The sequence below is a fragment of the Podarcis cretensis genome (genome assembly GCF_951804945.1).
Source record: "Podarcis cretensis genome assembly, chromosome: 13".
Classification (NCBI taxonomy): Eukaryota; Metazoa; Chordata; class Lepidosauria; order Squamata; family Lacertidae; genus Podarcis; species Podarcis cretensis.
Genome location: NC_137182.1, coordinates 19,780,791 through 19,798,174, shown reverse-complemented (window position 1 = coordinate 19,798,174; position 17,384 = coordinate 19,780,791). Strand labels below are relative to the sequence as shown.

Sequence of the window (17,384 nt, the reverse complement as noted above, 5' to 3'; positions counted from 1 at the left end):
CAGGGGGTTGGACTCGATGGCCCTTGTGGTCTCTTCCAACTCTATGATTCTATGATTCTATGAAAAAATTCCTCCCTCCCTCACCAGGGAAGAACGGGTGAGCGAAGGTCTATAACACAAAGGGGGGAGGAATGAAGATCCTCATCAGGATCTGCTGGCTCTGTGGATCCTGCTGCCTGAGGCGGTTGCCTCATGGGTGGAGCGGCCTTCTGCAGACCACCCGAATGAAGCTTGCAGACCATTGGTGATCCAAGGAGTACCATTTGGGAACTCCTGTGCTAGAGCAATGTCTCAGCTGCCAAGTCCTGGGCAACCTGGTACTCTATGGCTAGTTTCTTCCCGAGAGTAAGTGAAACCTGCCTGTGCCAAGCCCAGACCCAAGAGCTATTCAGACAATGAGGACAATGACAGAATAGTTCAAATTTTATTTTCTACAAATGCTACAATAAAAGATTCACAGATGGCTCAAGTTATAAAGGTGTGCTCAGGGTCAAGCAAGCAACACTTTAGGACATGAGTGGAAAAGGATGGATGGATATGCGTTTAGCATATGGGCATGCAAACACCTTGTGCCCATTTTACTGGATGATCATCTTCCCTTCCTGGACATCCACACAAAATTGTCTGACTACAGCTGCAGGCAATGCATGTAAACATAATTTGCTCCTCCTTACATCACCATAGAGGTGCATTTGCTTTCTACAGCTGATCTGTACATTCTCACCAACCTATGTCTCCCCTTCCCTTTTAAACACCCTTGCGTCTGTCTCTTAACCTGCCTGCCCACTGTATTTCTTCCTTGTTCCCTAATTTTCACACTTCTCGTAAATATACCTAGGGGTGGGGGTGTTCAACTTGCATTGCAAAAAAGCCCTCCTGCTTGAAGCCCTGGAAAGCAACTGCCAATCACAGCAGAAAATACTAGGTTAGAAAATACTGACCCGATACATGGCTGCTTCCTGTGTGCCCTATGTCATTGTTAGATATGGACGGGATGTTCTCTAGATCAGGCATTGCTCCATTGAGGATGCAGGGGCAGAAGGCCGAGCTACCACTACTTATACTGATGGAGAGACTTCATACCGCAAACCAACCACAAGGGCAGATGTTATACACTCCTCTTCCCTTCTGCATCTTAATAGTGCTCTTGAACACACCCTAAAGGCCCTAAGAGTTATTGTTCAAGCATACTCTGAGAATTATTTTATCGGGCATGAAAACAAGCAGGTATCCCATCCACCCTCTGTCAAACTCTAGCGAGCGCATGCAAGCCATGACAGAATAAAGACACATCTATAACAAGTCTTGTTCACATGACACAGGTGGTGGGCAGGAGAGAGGGGTTTGTGTCAGAAACCTGCGCAATTGCTGGATTCGGAGCTGTAAAGTTGGTGATTCATTTTTAGGCCAGAGTAGCGAAGAACAGCCGTATTATTCACATTTCAGATTCTTATTCCTCAAACAACAATGCAGCTTTCTGTCTTCACACACACACACACACACACACACTTTTTGTCTCTGTACATAGTACACACATATATGCAATATACATAATTCAGTGGTCCACACCATATTTGTGTATGTGTCCCCCCCCCTCCTCAGGTATGCTGCAGGTGAATTCACAGTGTTTTTTTCTGCACATAAATTGGCGGGGAGGGGGGGTACACTTTCTTCCAAGAGTGGTGATCTTGCTTGCTGTTGACAACTCAGGTTGGTGGGGCAGTGTTGGTGCTATTCCTGGGGTGGGGAGTGGAGAAAAAGAAAAACACCGTTTCTTAACAGTGAGCAAGAAGCCATACAATGACAGTAGTAGGTGATGCTAATTTGCTTAAAACATTCATGCAAGGTTGCATCATATATTCAGGACACACCCCTCCCTTTTTCTTTATTAATAACAAAGAAAACTGACCCCTCTCTCTTGGCCTAGTACACAAGAGAAGGTGAGCCAGGCAAAAACTTCAGAGCAGTGACTGGCGAGTCTGTCAATTCCTGTTTTCTAATCCAATTCAGTCCTCCACATTTCCACATAACTTTATGGTTTTGTTTTTTTAAAAAAACACAAGTCATGAAAATAAAGCAGCATTTTAGTGTGAATTTCTCCAAAACCACACCTTTGTGTGCAGTGTTTTTTTTTTTTAACTACTCATTTTTGCAAAGCAGTCTTCCCTTATAGGATGCATTTATTTATTTTTTGGCAAGCTATTTTCATGAACGTATGCATTTTAATGCAAAGTTACCCCAGTATATGCATTTTTGGACCCATTCCTTGGCTGGAGAACTGCATTGCAAAATTTGGGGGTGTGCAAATTTTGAAGCCTAGCTGTGTTTTGATTCATATATTACAGTCATACCTCAGGTTACAGACGCTTCAGCTTGGGTTTTTTCGGGTTTCGGCGGTTGCGCATGCGCATAAGCGCTAAACCACGCTTTGCACATGCACTGAATCACAACCCGTGCGCACGCAGATGCGACGCTGCGGGTTGTGGACACTGTGGGTTGCGGACGTTGCAGGTTGCAGACGTGCATCCGAGATGGATCACGTTCGCAACCCAAGTGTCCACTGTATTTCAGAAAGTGTGAGCTGGGCGAATTCGCGTATAAATACAAACTGAATTCCCAGCTGCCTGTGAGGCTACTTAGGAGGAGAGGGGAATGCATGGAAAGCACTGCTTGGGTCAGGGCCGGGCTGAGCAGGGACAGGAGGAAATAGATTGCTGCCTTCTGTGCTGCACTTTTACCGGTTCATAAACATACAGTGGTACCTTGCGTTAAGAACTTAATTCGTTCCGGAGGGCCGTTCTTAACCTGAAACGGTTCTTAACCTGAGGCATGCTTTCTTATCCTGGGGCAAAGTTCTTAACCTGGAGCAACCACTTCCTGGTTAGCAGAGTTTGTAACCCGAAGCATCTATAACCCGAGGTACCACTGTACACACAGCCGTTAAGTTGTTCACAGTAACAAAAATACTCTAAAATAAAGATAAATTAGAAACAGCAGGATAGTCCCTGGGTTTTAGCTAAGCCCAGCCAGAGCCAACAGAGAAAGTTACATTTCGTGAAGCCGTTCCATGCTGCAGTAACTGCCTAGCATAGTAGCATTCTGTCAGTTGCCGTCATGTCACATTAGTTTCCCACCCTTCCTGCAAGGAGCTCAGGGCAGTGCGCATGGAGCTAGCCCATTTTTATCTTCACTGGGTAGTTTAATGCTGCTGCAAAGCTGCAGACGAGATGTGGAATCTGCCCTTTCTCCTCTATGTGGTCTGGACAGACGGGTTTGTTTCCCACTGACCCAGCCCATTCGTGATCAGCGTTAAGACCCAAATCCAATTCTCCAGCCACTTCCGCCAAACAAGCTAGAAGAGGGCCATAGCTCGGTGGGAGAGCACCTGCTTGGAATGTAGAAGGTCCCACGTTCGTTCACTAGGGAGGGCTGGGAGAGAATCCCTGTCTGAAAATCATGGAGAGCCACTACCAGTCAGTGTAGACCAGTATCTCTCAACCTTGGGTCCCCCAGAGGTTGTTGGACTAAACTCCCATCATCCCTGACCACTGGTCCTGCTAGCTAGGGATGATGGGAGCTGTAGTCTGACAACCTCTGGGGACCTAAGATTGAGAAAAGCTGGACCATTTCAGCTTTCTGTCTTGCACACTTGACACAGACTCTGGATACAGCTTGGGAAAGAGGCTCGGGGGTAAGATCTGAAAAACTCTTGTACCTGTTGTAAGGTGGAGGAGGTGCATCGTGCACACCTGAAGTTTCCAGCACTTGCTCATAGGATGGAAGTCCCGGTGCCAACTCTGGTTTTGGCTCCTCGACAAAGGTGGCGAGGGGCACCGCAGGATACAGGTCGCTTTGAGCCCTGGTGAGGGAAGGAGATGAGTTAGAATGGTGAGAGCATGTCACAAAGCACTCCTATGGACTCTGGTTGCTTGCTGACAAGCTCAGTTATATCATCATAAATAACACACTGACTTCAGAAGGGCTTCTCATGTACGGCTTAGGAAAGAAATACTTTCTTAAGCCCAAGAATTACAGAAAGAATGATCTAAGATGGAGATGGTGGACTGCCAGCCTTCCAGGTGATACGTGACTCCAACATCCATCAACTAATGGTTGTTGATAAGCAATCCTTAAAATGCCTCAACTACCAGCAGCTGCAGTATTTATTTTAATAATAATAATAATTTTTGTACCTCGCCCATCTGACTGGGTTGCCCCAGCTCCTCTGAGCACCTTTCAACAAAATATACAGACACAACAGAACATCACACATTAAAAACTTCCTAATATGGGGCTGCCTTCAGACATCTACAGAAGGTCATCTAATTCGTTACCTCTTTGACATCTGGCAGGAGGGCATTCCACTACAGAGAAGGCCTTCTGCCTGGTTCCCTGTAACTTACTTATTGCAATGGGACCCTCGGAGCTAGATCACAATGTCTGGGCTGAACGATGGGGGTGGAGACGCTCCTTCAGGTATACAGGGCCGAAGCCGTTTAGGGCTTTAAAGGTCAACACCAGCACTTTGAATTGTGCTCGGAAATGTACTGGGAGCCCATAAAGATCCAAGGTCCAGTGTTATATGGTCCTGGCGGCTGCGCACATTCACCAATCTGGCAGCTGCATTCTGGATTAGTTGTAGTTTCTGAGTCACATTCAAAGGTAGCCCCACGTAAAGTGCATTGCAATAATCTAAGCGGGAGATAACCAGAGCATGCACCACCCTGGCGAGACAGTGGGCAGGCAGGTAGGGTCTCAGCCAGCATACCAGATGGAATTAATTTTATTTATATTATTATTATATTATATTATATTATATTATATTATATTATATTATATTATACTGCCCTATACCCACAGGTCTCAGGGCAGTTTACAGAATAAAATCAAAATATAAAACCACAAAATCCAAAATAAAAACAAAAACAACCCAATAGCTCCCCTCCCCCCCAAAAAAAAAAACTGCAGGGAGCAGTTCAGACTCTGAGGCTGAAGCAGAAGAGGGGGGTCAGGCTGCTGAAGAATCCAGGGAGTCTCCCACTCCACCCCCATCGTTCAGCCCAGACACTGAGATCCAGCTCCGAGGACCTTCTGGCGGTTCCCTCATTGCGAGAAGTGAGGTTACAGGGAACCAGACAGAGGGCCTTCTCAGTAGTGGCGCCCACCCTGTGGAACGCCCTCCCATCAGATGTCAAGGAAATAAGCAGCTATCCCATCTTTAAAAGACATCTGAAGGCAGCCCTGTTTAGGGAAGTTTTTAACATTTAATACTGTATTGTTTTTAACTCGATTGGGAGCCGCCCAGAGTGGCTGGGGAAACTCAGCCAGATGGGGGGGGGGGGTAATAAATAATAAATTATTATTATATTATTATTGTTGCAACAAGCTCTCCTCCACTGTGGTCTCCAAGAACGTGCAGGATAATAAGAACAGAGACCACAGGTACACAGACACCATTCGAGACTGCTTGGGAAACATCCAGGAGAGGAGGAGCCTTAGAAAGGGCAGAAGGCAGGGACCTTCAGTCCTGGCAACTGCTCCACAGGGGCAAGACCTACTGGGAACTGTTGCTGATTTGTATGCTGTTTCCTTGAATAAAGGAGGGACGCGGGTGGCGCTGTGGGTTAAACCACAAAGCCTAGGACTTGCCGATCAGAAGGTTGGCGGTTTGAATCCCCGACACGGGGTGAGCTCCCGTTGCTCGGTCCCTGCTTCTGCCAACCTAGCAGTTCAAAAGCACATCAAGTGCAAGTAGATAAATAGGTATTGCTCCTGCGGGAAGGTAAACGGCGTTTCCGTGCGCTGCTCTGGTTCGCCAGAAGTGGCTTAGTCATGCTGGCCACATGACCCGGAAGCTGTACGCCGGCTCCCTCGGCCAATAAAGTGAGATGAGCGCCACAACCCCAGAGTCGGTCACGACTGGACCTAATGGTCAGGGGTCCCTTTACCTTTACCTTCTTGAATAAAGAGTTAACTTCCCTGACAATGGAGCCCTGCATCGTTCATGCTCACCCTGACTAGGACCTCCTGATTTTGAAAGCTGCCTGGAACTGCTTCTCATTCCCATGCATGCATGCCCCCCAGAGCACCTATACTTGGACCCTGATCCGTACCTGGAACGGCTCCTCTGCTTCCTCCGATATTTGATGTAATACATGCCCACAATCACAAACATGACTGCAGACACCAACGCTCCTACGAGGCCAGCCACCAGGCCGGCCACGTCAACACCAGGTCTTACTGTGGAAGCTGGAGAGATTGAGGGAAGATTAGTAGAGATATCTGGTGTCCGCCTCCGCAAATTGCCCTAATAGGAGCCCTGTTGTGGGCACTGCCACCCTGATTCAGAGGGGCTTCAGAGATATCAAAGTTGCCTTTTCTCCAGGAAGTACAATCTGCCCTCCCTTGCTATTATGGGCTGCTTGTGAAGCGGCCGTGGGAAAACACTGAGGCAGAAGGTCGTCCTTGGAATTCCTATTTTAGAAGGGACAACAACAGGAGATATTTCGGCTGGGAATTTAATAAGAGTTCTGGGCAGGATCTTTGGCAGAGTGGCCTGTGCAGATAAGAAAAGGGAAAACACCTAGTAAAAGTGAACTATTGGGCTTTTTCACACATGTAGGAGGAAGGAAAGGAATTTGTTTTAGAAATGATTATTGCTGATTTATTGTGGATTTGATAATCACAAATTATCAAATCCACAATAAAGCAGCAATAATAATTTCTAAAATAAATTCCTTGCACTCACTTGTAGATATTGCCAGTGGTTTTTTCCTGGGGAGGCGCAAGGGTACGCATACCCCTAAACATTTTGTGCATCTTTGTACTTTTGTCCATTTACTGCATTTACTTTCCCTGATTTGAACTATAAAATGGTTATTTTCTTGAGTCAAAATGAGAGTACCCCTAAACAGGGTGTTTGTTTGTTTGTTTGTTTAAGGAAAAAGGGACTGGAAATTGCAAATGGTAAAATATTGTAGATGTAGGATTTGGCAGGTAGAGAGCTGATGCTTAAGGATAAAAAGTTCAAAAAACTATTGTAAAATAAGGTTAACTGTAAGGAACAGAATGTGAACTAGAAACAACTAGAAAACAGTGGCGTAGCGTGGGTGGTGTAGGGGGGGCCGGCCGCACCGGGCGCAACATCTGGGGGTTAGGGTTAGGGGGCGCAAATCCACGGGTTAGGGGGCGCAAATTACTTGCCTTGCCCCGGGTGCTGACAACCCACACTACGCCACTACTAGAAAAATAAAGCAGCAACAAGAGGAAACCTTGGACACACTGAGAACCAAATGTTCACTAGACCCTTTTGATCCCCCTTTTAAAATGAAGTATAACATGCTTTGTATTTCCCTTGCAGAGGGCCCAATCCGCAGAGTGTACTGGGCCTTGAAAACCCTGTTGACACCCCTCAGCTCAGAGTAAGCCCCTGGCGCAAGTTTCAAAGTCTGCTCTTGCTTTCCCCTACTAAAATTTGGCCTGGGATAGCTCAGTCGGTAGAGCATGAGACTTTTAATCTCAGGGTTGTGGGTTCGAGCCCCACATTGGGCAAAATAAATTGGGCGCGTGGGTGTTTGTGGCCTGTTTGCTCCTCAAGGATGAGCCTCTGGGAAACTGAACAGGAGTTTGTTTCCTTCTGTCATTAGCTGACTCACAATGTAAGAGGGATGCCTGGGAATTTCCCACTGCCATTTTCTACCCTTACTCACTTGAGCCTTCTTTCCCGTTGTGTTCATAGATATCCCAAAACATTTTCTGAAGAGAGAACAAAAAAAAGGGAGGTTAACATGGCATGATAGCAAATGACAGCCTTCCCACCATTTTGAAATCCACGTCCCGAGTTCTGGTGCTATCTGCACTATACATTTAAAGCAATATCACACCACTTTAAACATTCATGGCTTCCCTCCAAGGATCCTGGGAATTGTAGTTTGTTAAGGGTGCTGAGTGTTTTTGGAAACGCCTATTCCCCTTACACAGCTACAACCCCCAGAGTGATTTTACAACCAGTTTGTCTCCCCAGGGAATTCTGGGAAGTGTAGCTGCGGGAGGGGCCATTTTTTGCCCTGGTGAGACCCTTCTTGGTGGGCTGCTGGCTCCTTACCTGGCAAGACCAGGTGCGACACAACAAACGCGTACTTATTTTTGAAAGTGTTGTTTTGCACAAATCTGGTAAATTGGAAAATATGTCTTTCTGACTAAATAAATAAATGGCCATTTTGCCCATTGTGAAACGTGCTTGACACTTTGGCTTTGGGTATAGCTCACTATTTCACCGTTCCACCGCAAAATGAATCCCCCACCTTACAGGTGCATGCACTTACAGGTAAGCAAATACATGTGCACATGCCAACAACAGACCTCAGGTTTCCATAATGAACAGAGCGAATACACTCAATAAGTTATTGCCTGTGAAGGTACCCCTGACCGTTAGGTCCAGTCGCGGACAACTATGGGGTTGCGGCACTCATCTCGCTTTACTGGCCGAGGGAGCCGGCGTACAGGGAGCCAGCATGACTAAGCCGCTTCTGGCGAACCAGAGCAGCGCACAGAAACACCGTTTACCTTCTCGCCAGAGCGGTACCTATTTATCTACTTGCACTTGACGTGCTTTCAAACTGCTAGATTGGCAGGAGCAGGGACCGAGCAACGGGAGCTTACCCCATGGCGGGGATTTGAACCGCCGACCCCTGATCGGCAAGTCCTAGGCTCTGTGGTTTAACCCACAGTGCCACCCACATCCCCACTGCCTGCTAGTCAAGGTTTAAATGGAACTGGCTTGGGTGTGGACTGAAGCACACACAGAAAAATGGCATCTGTGCCGCCCAGATGTGCAATGACACCCTGGTGTGCACACAGCCTAAGACTGCTTCTCCAGCAATGCTGCCTTATTTCCACACTTGTCGTTTGCAATACGCACTCTAGAGGGCATCAGTTTATCGCAAAAGAAAGTCCTTTAAAAAAGGCGGGAGGGGAGACAACCTCAAATTCCTCGGATTCACAAAATCAGCTAACGAAAGTTCCTTTTGCACTAAATTAATCTTTGCCACAGGACTCTTGGCATTCTTGGCCGCAAACAACAGGCTAACTTAACCCCCCTCCTCAGAAGTCAAATCTCGGCAGATCTGTTTAGCTGAAGGAACCGTAAATATTTTAAACTGTGTATGCAACAAGTTAATTTTAATACAAAAGGCGTTGCCTCTCTCTGAGTCAGGAGCTGAAACCAGTCCAAATTCTGAACTGGCTGTGAGCACATAAGAAACTGTGCCATGCAATCCTACGGACATGCAAAACTGCACAGCCCAAACCTCTGCTTGCAATTACTTGGGAGATTTGTCATATTAGTAAGGGATAGGGCGGCTGGCAGCTGTGTCCAATATGCTGGAGAAGGATTAAAGCAGGAACAGCTTCTCCTGCCAAGTTGCAGCATTGGGGAAAGTGGCACCTCCTGGCAATCACCCTACTGCAGAATTCAATGCCGATGTTGTCAACATGGTCCTGTGGGCGCAATGCCACACCCAGAGCCCACAAAGCCCCTGTACCTCCCCTCCGCTCACTGTACCCTTCATCATCAGGTGGTAAAGATAGCTACTTTCCACTCCTTTCTTGAAAAATACTGAGAGCTGGAGGAGGAAGTTCGAAGAACAACACTTTCCCACTTCCTCTTTTAGCGCTATACAGTGGTACCTCGGGTTACAGACGCTTCAGGTTACAGACTCCACTAACCCAGAAATAGTACCTCGGGTTAAGAATTTTGCTTCAGGATGAGAACAGGAATTGTGCTCCAGTGGTGCGGCAGCAGCAGGAGGCCCCATTAGCTAAAGTGGTGCTTCAGGTTAAGAACAGTTTCAGCTTAAGAATGGACCTCCGGAACGAATTAAGTTCTTAACCCGAGGTACCACTGTATGCTTTTTAAGATCCAGGTAGGTGACAGAATGACAAACAGAGCAGGAAGGAAAGGGAAATTAGCTGGGGGACTTGGACAGGGAGAGGAAAATGGAGATACCATGAGGAAGAAAGTCGGGTGTCGCAAACAAATGCACTCTTCAAAACATCAGAGCAAACAGCGACTATTCCACTATAAACGGCAAGTGCAGAAAGGCCCAATATTTCAAAATGGTGGGCGTTGACAACAACCCCTGAGCACATCCATTTTTTAAAAAAGCAAAGGAGGGGGAATCATGAAAGATATACATATCCCCAGCACTGTATGGGAAGTGGTGTTAAAACGGACCAGTTTATTGTGGCATGAGCTTTGGTGGCAGACAAACATACACAGGTTTAAAGGGAGGGGGAGAGACATAGACAGTAGAGGCAAATGGTAATGAAATGCAGACGGCGCAGACTGTGACAATTCAATTAAAGCTGAAATATAAGCGAAACCAGTTCAGCCGCCATTTACAACAGCAGTAATTGTCGATTAACACAATCAGCTTAGCATTGCTCAGCTAATTAGCACCTGCAGCGGGACAGGAAACCACCGCCTCAATTGCTGCAACAGACTCGCCCCTGTAGGGCTTCTTAGGTCTTCCACTATCAAGGGCGAATACGTCAATAACTAACCTCTTGACTACAGCAAAGGAAGTTTACAAGTTATTTGCGGTTCTTCTGGTTTCTAAACTACAAACAAATCACCTTGGGCTACAAGGGTTCTGAATCGTGATTACCATGAAGTAGTACTCTGCATTTAAGGATGGGCTGGTGTGAAATAAAGATGTAAGATGTCAATAAACATGAATGCTACAGAGAAAACAACACAGCGCTTCCTCGAGATAATGCTAGCTGGCACAAAGATAAGGCGCGAATAAGCCAGTTCTATTGTCTGTGTCTATGCCCTCGCAGCACCAGCAAAAAAACTTGAAGAAGTGCACGAGGGTGCACACGTTATTTTTATAAATAGCAGTTTCCCCAATTAATTCTGGTCCTGCAAATGCTTCCCCACAGAAACCCAGAAAACAAATTCTAAGTACAGTGGTACCTCGGGTTAAGTACTTAATTCGTTCCGGAGGTCCGTACTTAACCTGAAACTGTTCTTAACCTGAAGCACCACTTTAACTAATGGGGCCTCCTGCTGCTGCTGTGCCGCCGGAGCACAATTTCTGTTCTCATCCTGAAGCAAAGTTCTTAACCTGAAGCAGTATTTCTGGGTTAGCGGAGTGTGTAACCTGAAGCGTATGTAACCTGAAGCGTATGTAACCCGAGGTACCACTGTATTAACTGAGCCAGTTCAAGTGCTGGCGACCTGCCACTGTGGCATGTGTTGGAGCATTCATACATTCGATACAGTATTTGGGGATTTAAGGGGACTGGTGCAAGGAAGGACTGGGAACCTGTGGCCCTCCAGATGTTAGACTGCAACTCTCATCAGCCCCAGCCGGCATGACCAATGGTCAGGGAACATGGCGAATGCAGCCCAATGTTTGGAGGACCACAAGGTCCTCATCCCCAGACTAAAGGGATGCATTTACGAGAGAAATGCTCTCAACCAATGAGAGCAGAGGGCAAAGCTTGGGGGAACAGTGGCGGCTGGTGCCTATTTAGGACTGGTGGGTCTGAAGGCAGGGAGGCCAACTCTAGGTGGCGCTAGAGCCACTGAGAGCAAATCTATTTCTCATTTTTGTCATCCTCCTCCTCCCTGCCGAGCTGTGCAAGGGAAACACTGAGATGATGGAGGAGAAAACTGACAGCCAGGGCCAGCCCCTGGACTGGTTGCAAGCAGGCAGGAAGGTGGGGGTCTAAGCTGAGGGCTGGATGCAGTTGGCAATGGACCAGTCTCCATTGTGGGGGAACACAGGGACTGAGGAAAGGAGAAGGATCTCTTGGTGTGGATGGCAAAGAAGGGGACGAAAGGCCTTGGATACAGGAGAGAGTGTATTTAGAGAGAAGGGAGAAATAACATTGGGCAGTTTCTGCCGAGAATCTACTTTGGCTTCTCTTGCGTTTAGTTGCATGGAAATGTTGGAAACTGCATAGCCTGTCAAGATAGGAAGAGACACAAAATCTAAATATACAAAGGAGAAGATATCCCAGAAACCACACAAACACATGCACACGTCATCTTGAATCACCTTCACAGTTCAGAATAGGGTGGTGTTTAAACTGATCTCTCACACACTGATTTCCCAATTTGATGCAGCCCTTATCACTCTCCCCCCAGGAAACTGAGATGCAAACAAGCCCCAGCCTAGTCACGGATTTATTTCAGCAATCCATCTCTGGCTGCTGCTGGTATCACTCCCTGCCTGCCCTGAACCATCCAGAGACCAGGACATAGCTCTGTAATAGGAAGCCTGAGGCCTGTTTGCACGTGGCTCTTTTGCTATGCTAGGAATCTACCTGCTCCAAATTCCCTAGACGAGTCCTGACATGGAGCACTGTAGTTGATGACAAACGATGTTCCCTGGTTTTCCTTGGCTCTGAAGCACCAGGGCTTTATTGCCTTCTAAGGGAAGCATGGAATCTTGTCCCCTCTTCATGTATGAGGACCCTGCACACACATTGAATGCAACACAGAATCACAACTTTCCTCATCCTCAGTTTACATCAATCACAATTTCAGTTTCCAAATGTACAGCAGGTAAAGCATGACTCAGAGCTGCTTTTAGTCTGCTTCCGCCCTTTCAGTTTTCAACTTCGTAAATCTAGGTGCACAGATGATGGCAGGAAATAATATTTTAAATGTGCAGTGCAGTCAGTGTGGTTTATTTATTTTTTTAATATAAAATGTTGGGCTTAGCATGGGGGGAGGGATGCGGGTGGCACTGTGGGTTAAGGCACAGAGCCTAGGACTTGCCGATCAGAAGGTTGGTGGTTCGAATCCCCGCAACGGGGTGAGCTCCCGTTGCTCGGTCCCTGCTCCTGCCAACCTAGCAGTTCGAAAGCACATCAAAGTGCAAGTAGATAAATAGGTACTGCTCTGGTGGGAAGGTAAACGGTGTTTCCGTGCACTGCTCTGGTTCGCCAGAAGCAGCTTAGTCATGCTGGCCACATGACCCGGAAGCTGTATGCCAGCTCTCTCGACCAATAAAGTGAGATTAGCGCCACAACCCCAGAGTCAGTCACAACTGGACCTAATGGTCAGGGGTCCTTTACCTTTTTAGCATGGGGGGGGGGCAGAATTGGTCTGCCCCAATATTAAACTCCTTCGTAGAGAACTTAGCAATTAGGCTTTACCCCCATGTCTGTATAAATAACAACCCTCTTGCTATTAATTTATTTAATCTCTTCCCGGAAAAGCAGAGGTCCTGGTTTTCGAATGCTCTCTCTCTCCCCCTCTGCAACCAGTCCACTGCCTTAGTAAGCCTTTACGTTTGTTGTATGATGGCAGATACAGTGGTGCCTCGCAAGACGAAAATAATCTGTTCCGCGAGTCTCTTCGTCTAGCGGTTTTTTCGTCTTGCGAAGCATCCCTATTAGCGGATTAGCGGATTAGCGCTATTAGTGGCTTAGAAAAAGGGGGGGAGGGGAAAAAACTTGCAAGACTCGCAAGACATTTTCGTCTTGCGAAGCAAGCCCATAGGGAAATTCGTCTTGCGAAGCGCCCTGAAAAACGTAAAACCCTTTCGTCTAGCGGGTTTTTTGTCTTGCGAGGCATTCATCTTGCGGGGCACCACTGTAACTACTGTATTTTGACTTGCTTCTTCTTTGCTAACCACATTCCTGACATTATAGCCCTTTGGCAGGTTGCTAGAAAGGCTATCAAATTAAAACTCCAGTTTTACTCTAGTCGCCCTGGTGCAGTCATGAAGACACGTTGCTATGTAGCAGGCAGGTGTTGCTAGGTTCTCCTTTCACTCAGCAGGTACAGACAGCTGCATCAGATTTTAATTTGGCATTTATCCCTGTTGGCCCTGAATCATTTCCCCCTCTATAACTCTGGGTGTGTTTTTTGCGACTACCTAGGAGTGCAGCAGAACACAGTTTCAAAATCTCTATGTTAGATGCTATGATGCTCCCAAGCCCAAGGCTTTCCCCATACTCAGCTGTTTGGTAGTCGTCCTCAAAGACTTCACGCATTTCTTCGTAGTTGCAAATTTCGTCTATGCATTCGCGCTGCAAGTTGCCTGGCGTGAATAGCTCAAAATCCCAGTGGTTATAAAGAGGCTTACGGCTCAGGAATCGATGTGCAGTAGAGTCATCCAGGATCACTGAGAACAGAAACCATAAAATATTATCCCGGAGTTTAGAGAAGGCAAGATGTCCTAGGACAGTGATGGCGAACGTTTTAGAGACCGAATGCCCAAACTGCAACCCAAAACCCACTTATTTATCGCAAAGTGCCAACACGGTAATTTAACCTGAATACTGAGGTTTTAGTTTAGAAAAAAACATACATTAACATCTTTTGTCTTAAAAGAAAAAACACAGTAACAGAGCTTTCAATTATACAAACAACTTTTTTTTTAAGGTAAAAGTTTGCATTTGGCATGCTTTTGAACAAGTAATGTGATTTTTGCTGTTGTACGCATGCTGATAATTTGTCTAACCTTGCTGAACTCAAGGTGGCTTACTCTCGAGTAGGAACAACAAACTGGCGGGAGGCCCTGGCGCATCAAAAGTCGAGGCCTGGACAGAGCAGCAGTTTCCCAGCACGAGCCCTCCTCTCCTCCACCCCCCAGCATGGTCCCAAGGGTGAAAATGGTGCCCTAGCAGTGCTGGGACCATGCTGGAAGCAGCCAGGAGCCTCCAAGTGGAGCACCTGTTTCACCCCCTAGCTATGGTCCTGCTGGGGCAATGGCGCACGTGCCCACAGAGAGGGCTTCATAGGTTCGCCACCACTGTCCTAGGACCAAGAGTCATTTGTTCTCTCAAAGAAAGGGGAGTTGTTGCTACACCAAAGTGGAGAACCTTTGACCCTGTGTGCCCTTTGCCCTGTGCTGTGCCCTCTAAGCTAGACTGCTCCCCTACAGAATTCTAGGGACTGTAATTTGTCAAGGAAACACACTTGTTAGGAGCCCATGCCTTTCAAGTTGCCCCGGGAAAAATGGGACATTTATATGAGATCTCAGTGGCTGTTGGGGTGCCGCAATATCGCACTCTCACCCCGATTTTACGTAGTAAAAATTTGGACGGTATGGGAGACTCACATTCCCCTCTGCAGTTCCCAAAGTGGTTTAACAGCCAATCCCTCTTCCCAGGGAATTCTGGGAGGGGGAACTAGGGTCTCCTAACAACTCTCAGCACCCTTAGCAAATACCAGCTCCCAGTATTCTTGGGTGTGTCACGCTGAAGTCCTCAGTTATTTTCACATACACCAGCCTTTGCCAACATGGTGCCCTCCAGATGTTTTTGACATCCACTGTTTCATTCAGAATTTTTTTTTCTTTTTTTCCTCCTCTAAAAACTATGTGCGTGTTATGGTCAGGTGCGTGTTATCGAGCGAAAAATACGGGATTTTGCAGGTATAGCAGAGGCTTCTGGGAGGTCGAGAAAGGCCTGGGAGCCGACAGCTGCACCCATCAGGTCCTTCTCCTTTCTTCAAATGTCACTGCTTGCTTTGATACTTTCCCAACCTTTCCAGGTGAGCTGTTTTAGACACTAGGCATGAGGCATTGTTGCTTTTTTCGTTGCTCAGTCACATGCCTTCTCTTCCTGGTTGAATGACCCTCCAAACATTTCGTTAGAACTCAAAAGCTTATTGCACACAGTTTGAGGAAATGAGATGCTCCCCCCCCCCCATATATTGTATTCATTGGAAAATGTGGAATGTGGTTCCGCAAGGGTCCAATGCACTCGCTGGCTATTTGCTTGCTGTGACGTCTGTGCTTAGGAATGAGAGGGGCAGTGCAGGGAGCTTGGGCTTCTCATTGCTACCACAGCCAGTGGGACAAACCTCTCACTGGCTGGACGTAGATTTCTTAAAGACAGTAAGAGAGCTAGTGGTGGTGTGCAGTGGTTAAAGTGCTGGAGGAAGGGGTTCAAATCCTCACTCAGCCATGAAGCTCAGTGCAGGACTTTGGCTAAGTCCAAAGCCTAATCATAGAGTTTCTGGGGTGGGGAGACATGGGTGGCTGGGATGAGAAGATCCTTGCATGATATCCTAGCTGCCAGGAGGAAGGTAAAGGGACCCCTGACCATTAGGTCCAGTTGTGGCCGACTCTGGGGTTGCGGCGCTCATCTCGTTTTATTGGCCGAGGGAGCCGGCGTACAGCTTCTGGGTCATGTGGCCAGCATGACTAAGCCGCTTCTGGTAAACCAGAGCAGCGCATGGAAACGCCGTTTACCTTCCCGCCGGAGTGGTACCTATTTATCTACTTGCACTTTGACATGCTTTCAAACTGCTAGGTTGGCAGGAGCAGGGACCGAGCAACGGGAGCTCACCCCGTCGCGGGGATTCGAACCGCCAACTTTCTGATTGGCAAGTCCTAGGCTCTGTGGTTTAACCCACAGCGCCACCCGCATCCCTTGGGAGGAAGGTACAAACGTCAATAAAGAAGGCTTAAGAAAAGCCTATTTAGGGGGAACTCATTCTACTTTACAGCTCTTATGTAGGCATTTTCCTGACTTCAAATAACCTTAAAAAGTCACCTGTGACCTCCAGGCTCTTTGTTCCCTTAGACTCCGCACGCACAACATTTTCTTTTACAATCGGTGAAAAGCAAGTTCTTGGTTTTTTCCACCTAGTCCACACACACAATCCCTGTTGCATCTTTGCCCCTGAAATGTGCTCCTCAACAAAGTGGCTTCATCATTCCCAGAATAAAAGCAGATGGATTCTGCTTTATCCCACAGTACGATTCCTTTTGAAAACAGATGCAGGCAGCCCTGGCAAGGATATGTGTGTGTGTGTGTGTGTGTGTGTGTGTGTGCGCGCGCGCGTGTGTCCCCCGACCCTCAACTTACCTTGATCCTTTAGAGTCTGCTGGTGTTCCGGCTGCTTGAGCGGAATGGCAAAGCTGTGGCTGAGAGCTTGGAACAGCAAAAGAAGACATGGAGGACTCCACATGATGCGCCCTGAAAGGAGGACATGAGACAGTTCCAAAGATCTGGGTTCAAGAGAGTCCTCCAATATATATTCTGGGATAACACCACCCATTCGCGTGATACAGTAGCTCTCTCTTATCTGCCAGCCTTCACTTACGAAAAAACAACAACACAGGCATTAGACACAACACACTGCTGGTATTATACAACTGGTTCCTCTCCACAGAGAAAACAGTTGCTGCTCTACTGTCTGATAACATGGGGACAACTGCTGGGGACTTGATAAGAGCCCAATATTAACAAGAAAGCTGGAGAGACAGAGTCGCTCCAGCAATTAGGCAGGGCGAAGCAACTGCCTCAGGCAGCTGATTTTGGGGTGTCATGGAAAGGCAGCAAGCTGTTAGTAAATTGATTCATTATTGTTGTTTTTACTGCTGGGGAGTGAGGGAGGGGAGGTGGGG

General features: G+C 47.2%; 1 protein-coding gene across 1 annotated transcript; it reads right to left on the bottom strand.

Annotated features, from left to right (window-relative positions):
• Positions 1–410: 410 nt before the first annotated feature.
• On the bottom strand, positions 411–17,247 carry PRRG2 (proline rich and Gla domain 2). The gene is made up of 8 exons (XM_079948933.1): positions 16,843–17,247; positions 13,800–14,147; positions 13,722–13,731; positions 12,337–12,430; positions 7,710–7,755; positions 6,114–6,249; positions 3,716–3,859; positions 411–1,737 (listed from the first exon to the last, which is right to left on the bottom strand). The coding sequence occupies exons 1-8, from the start codon at positions 17,033–17,035 to the stop codon at positions 1,707–1,709; spliced, it is 1,002 nt and encodes a 333-aa protein (XP_079805059.1). The 5' UTR covers positions 17,036–17,247; the 3' UTR covers positions 411–1,706.
• Positions 17,248–17,384: the final 137 nt, after the last annotated feature.

Bases quoted from the DNA above. Each gene is read 5' to 3' on its own strand.
- PRRG2 (XM_079948933.1), bottom strand. From the start codon at position 17,035: ATGGGTGGTGTTATCCCAGAATATATATTGGAGGACTCTCTTGAACCC. The intron at 14,148-16,842 runs GTAAGTTGAGGG...TTCTGTTCTCAG, and splicing joins GCAGACTCTAAAGGATCAAG to TGATCCTGGATGACTCTACT. The intron at 7,756-12,336 runs GTAGATTCCTAG...TTCTCTCTTCAG, and splicing joins GTCTAGGGAATTTGGAGCAG to AAAATGTTTTGGGATATCTA.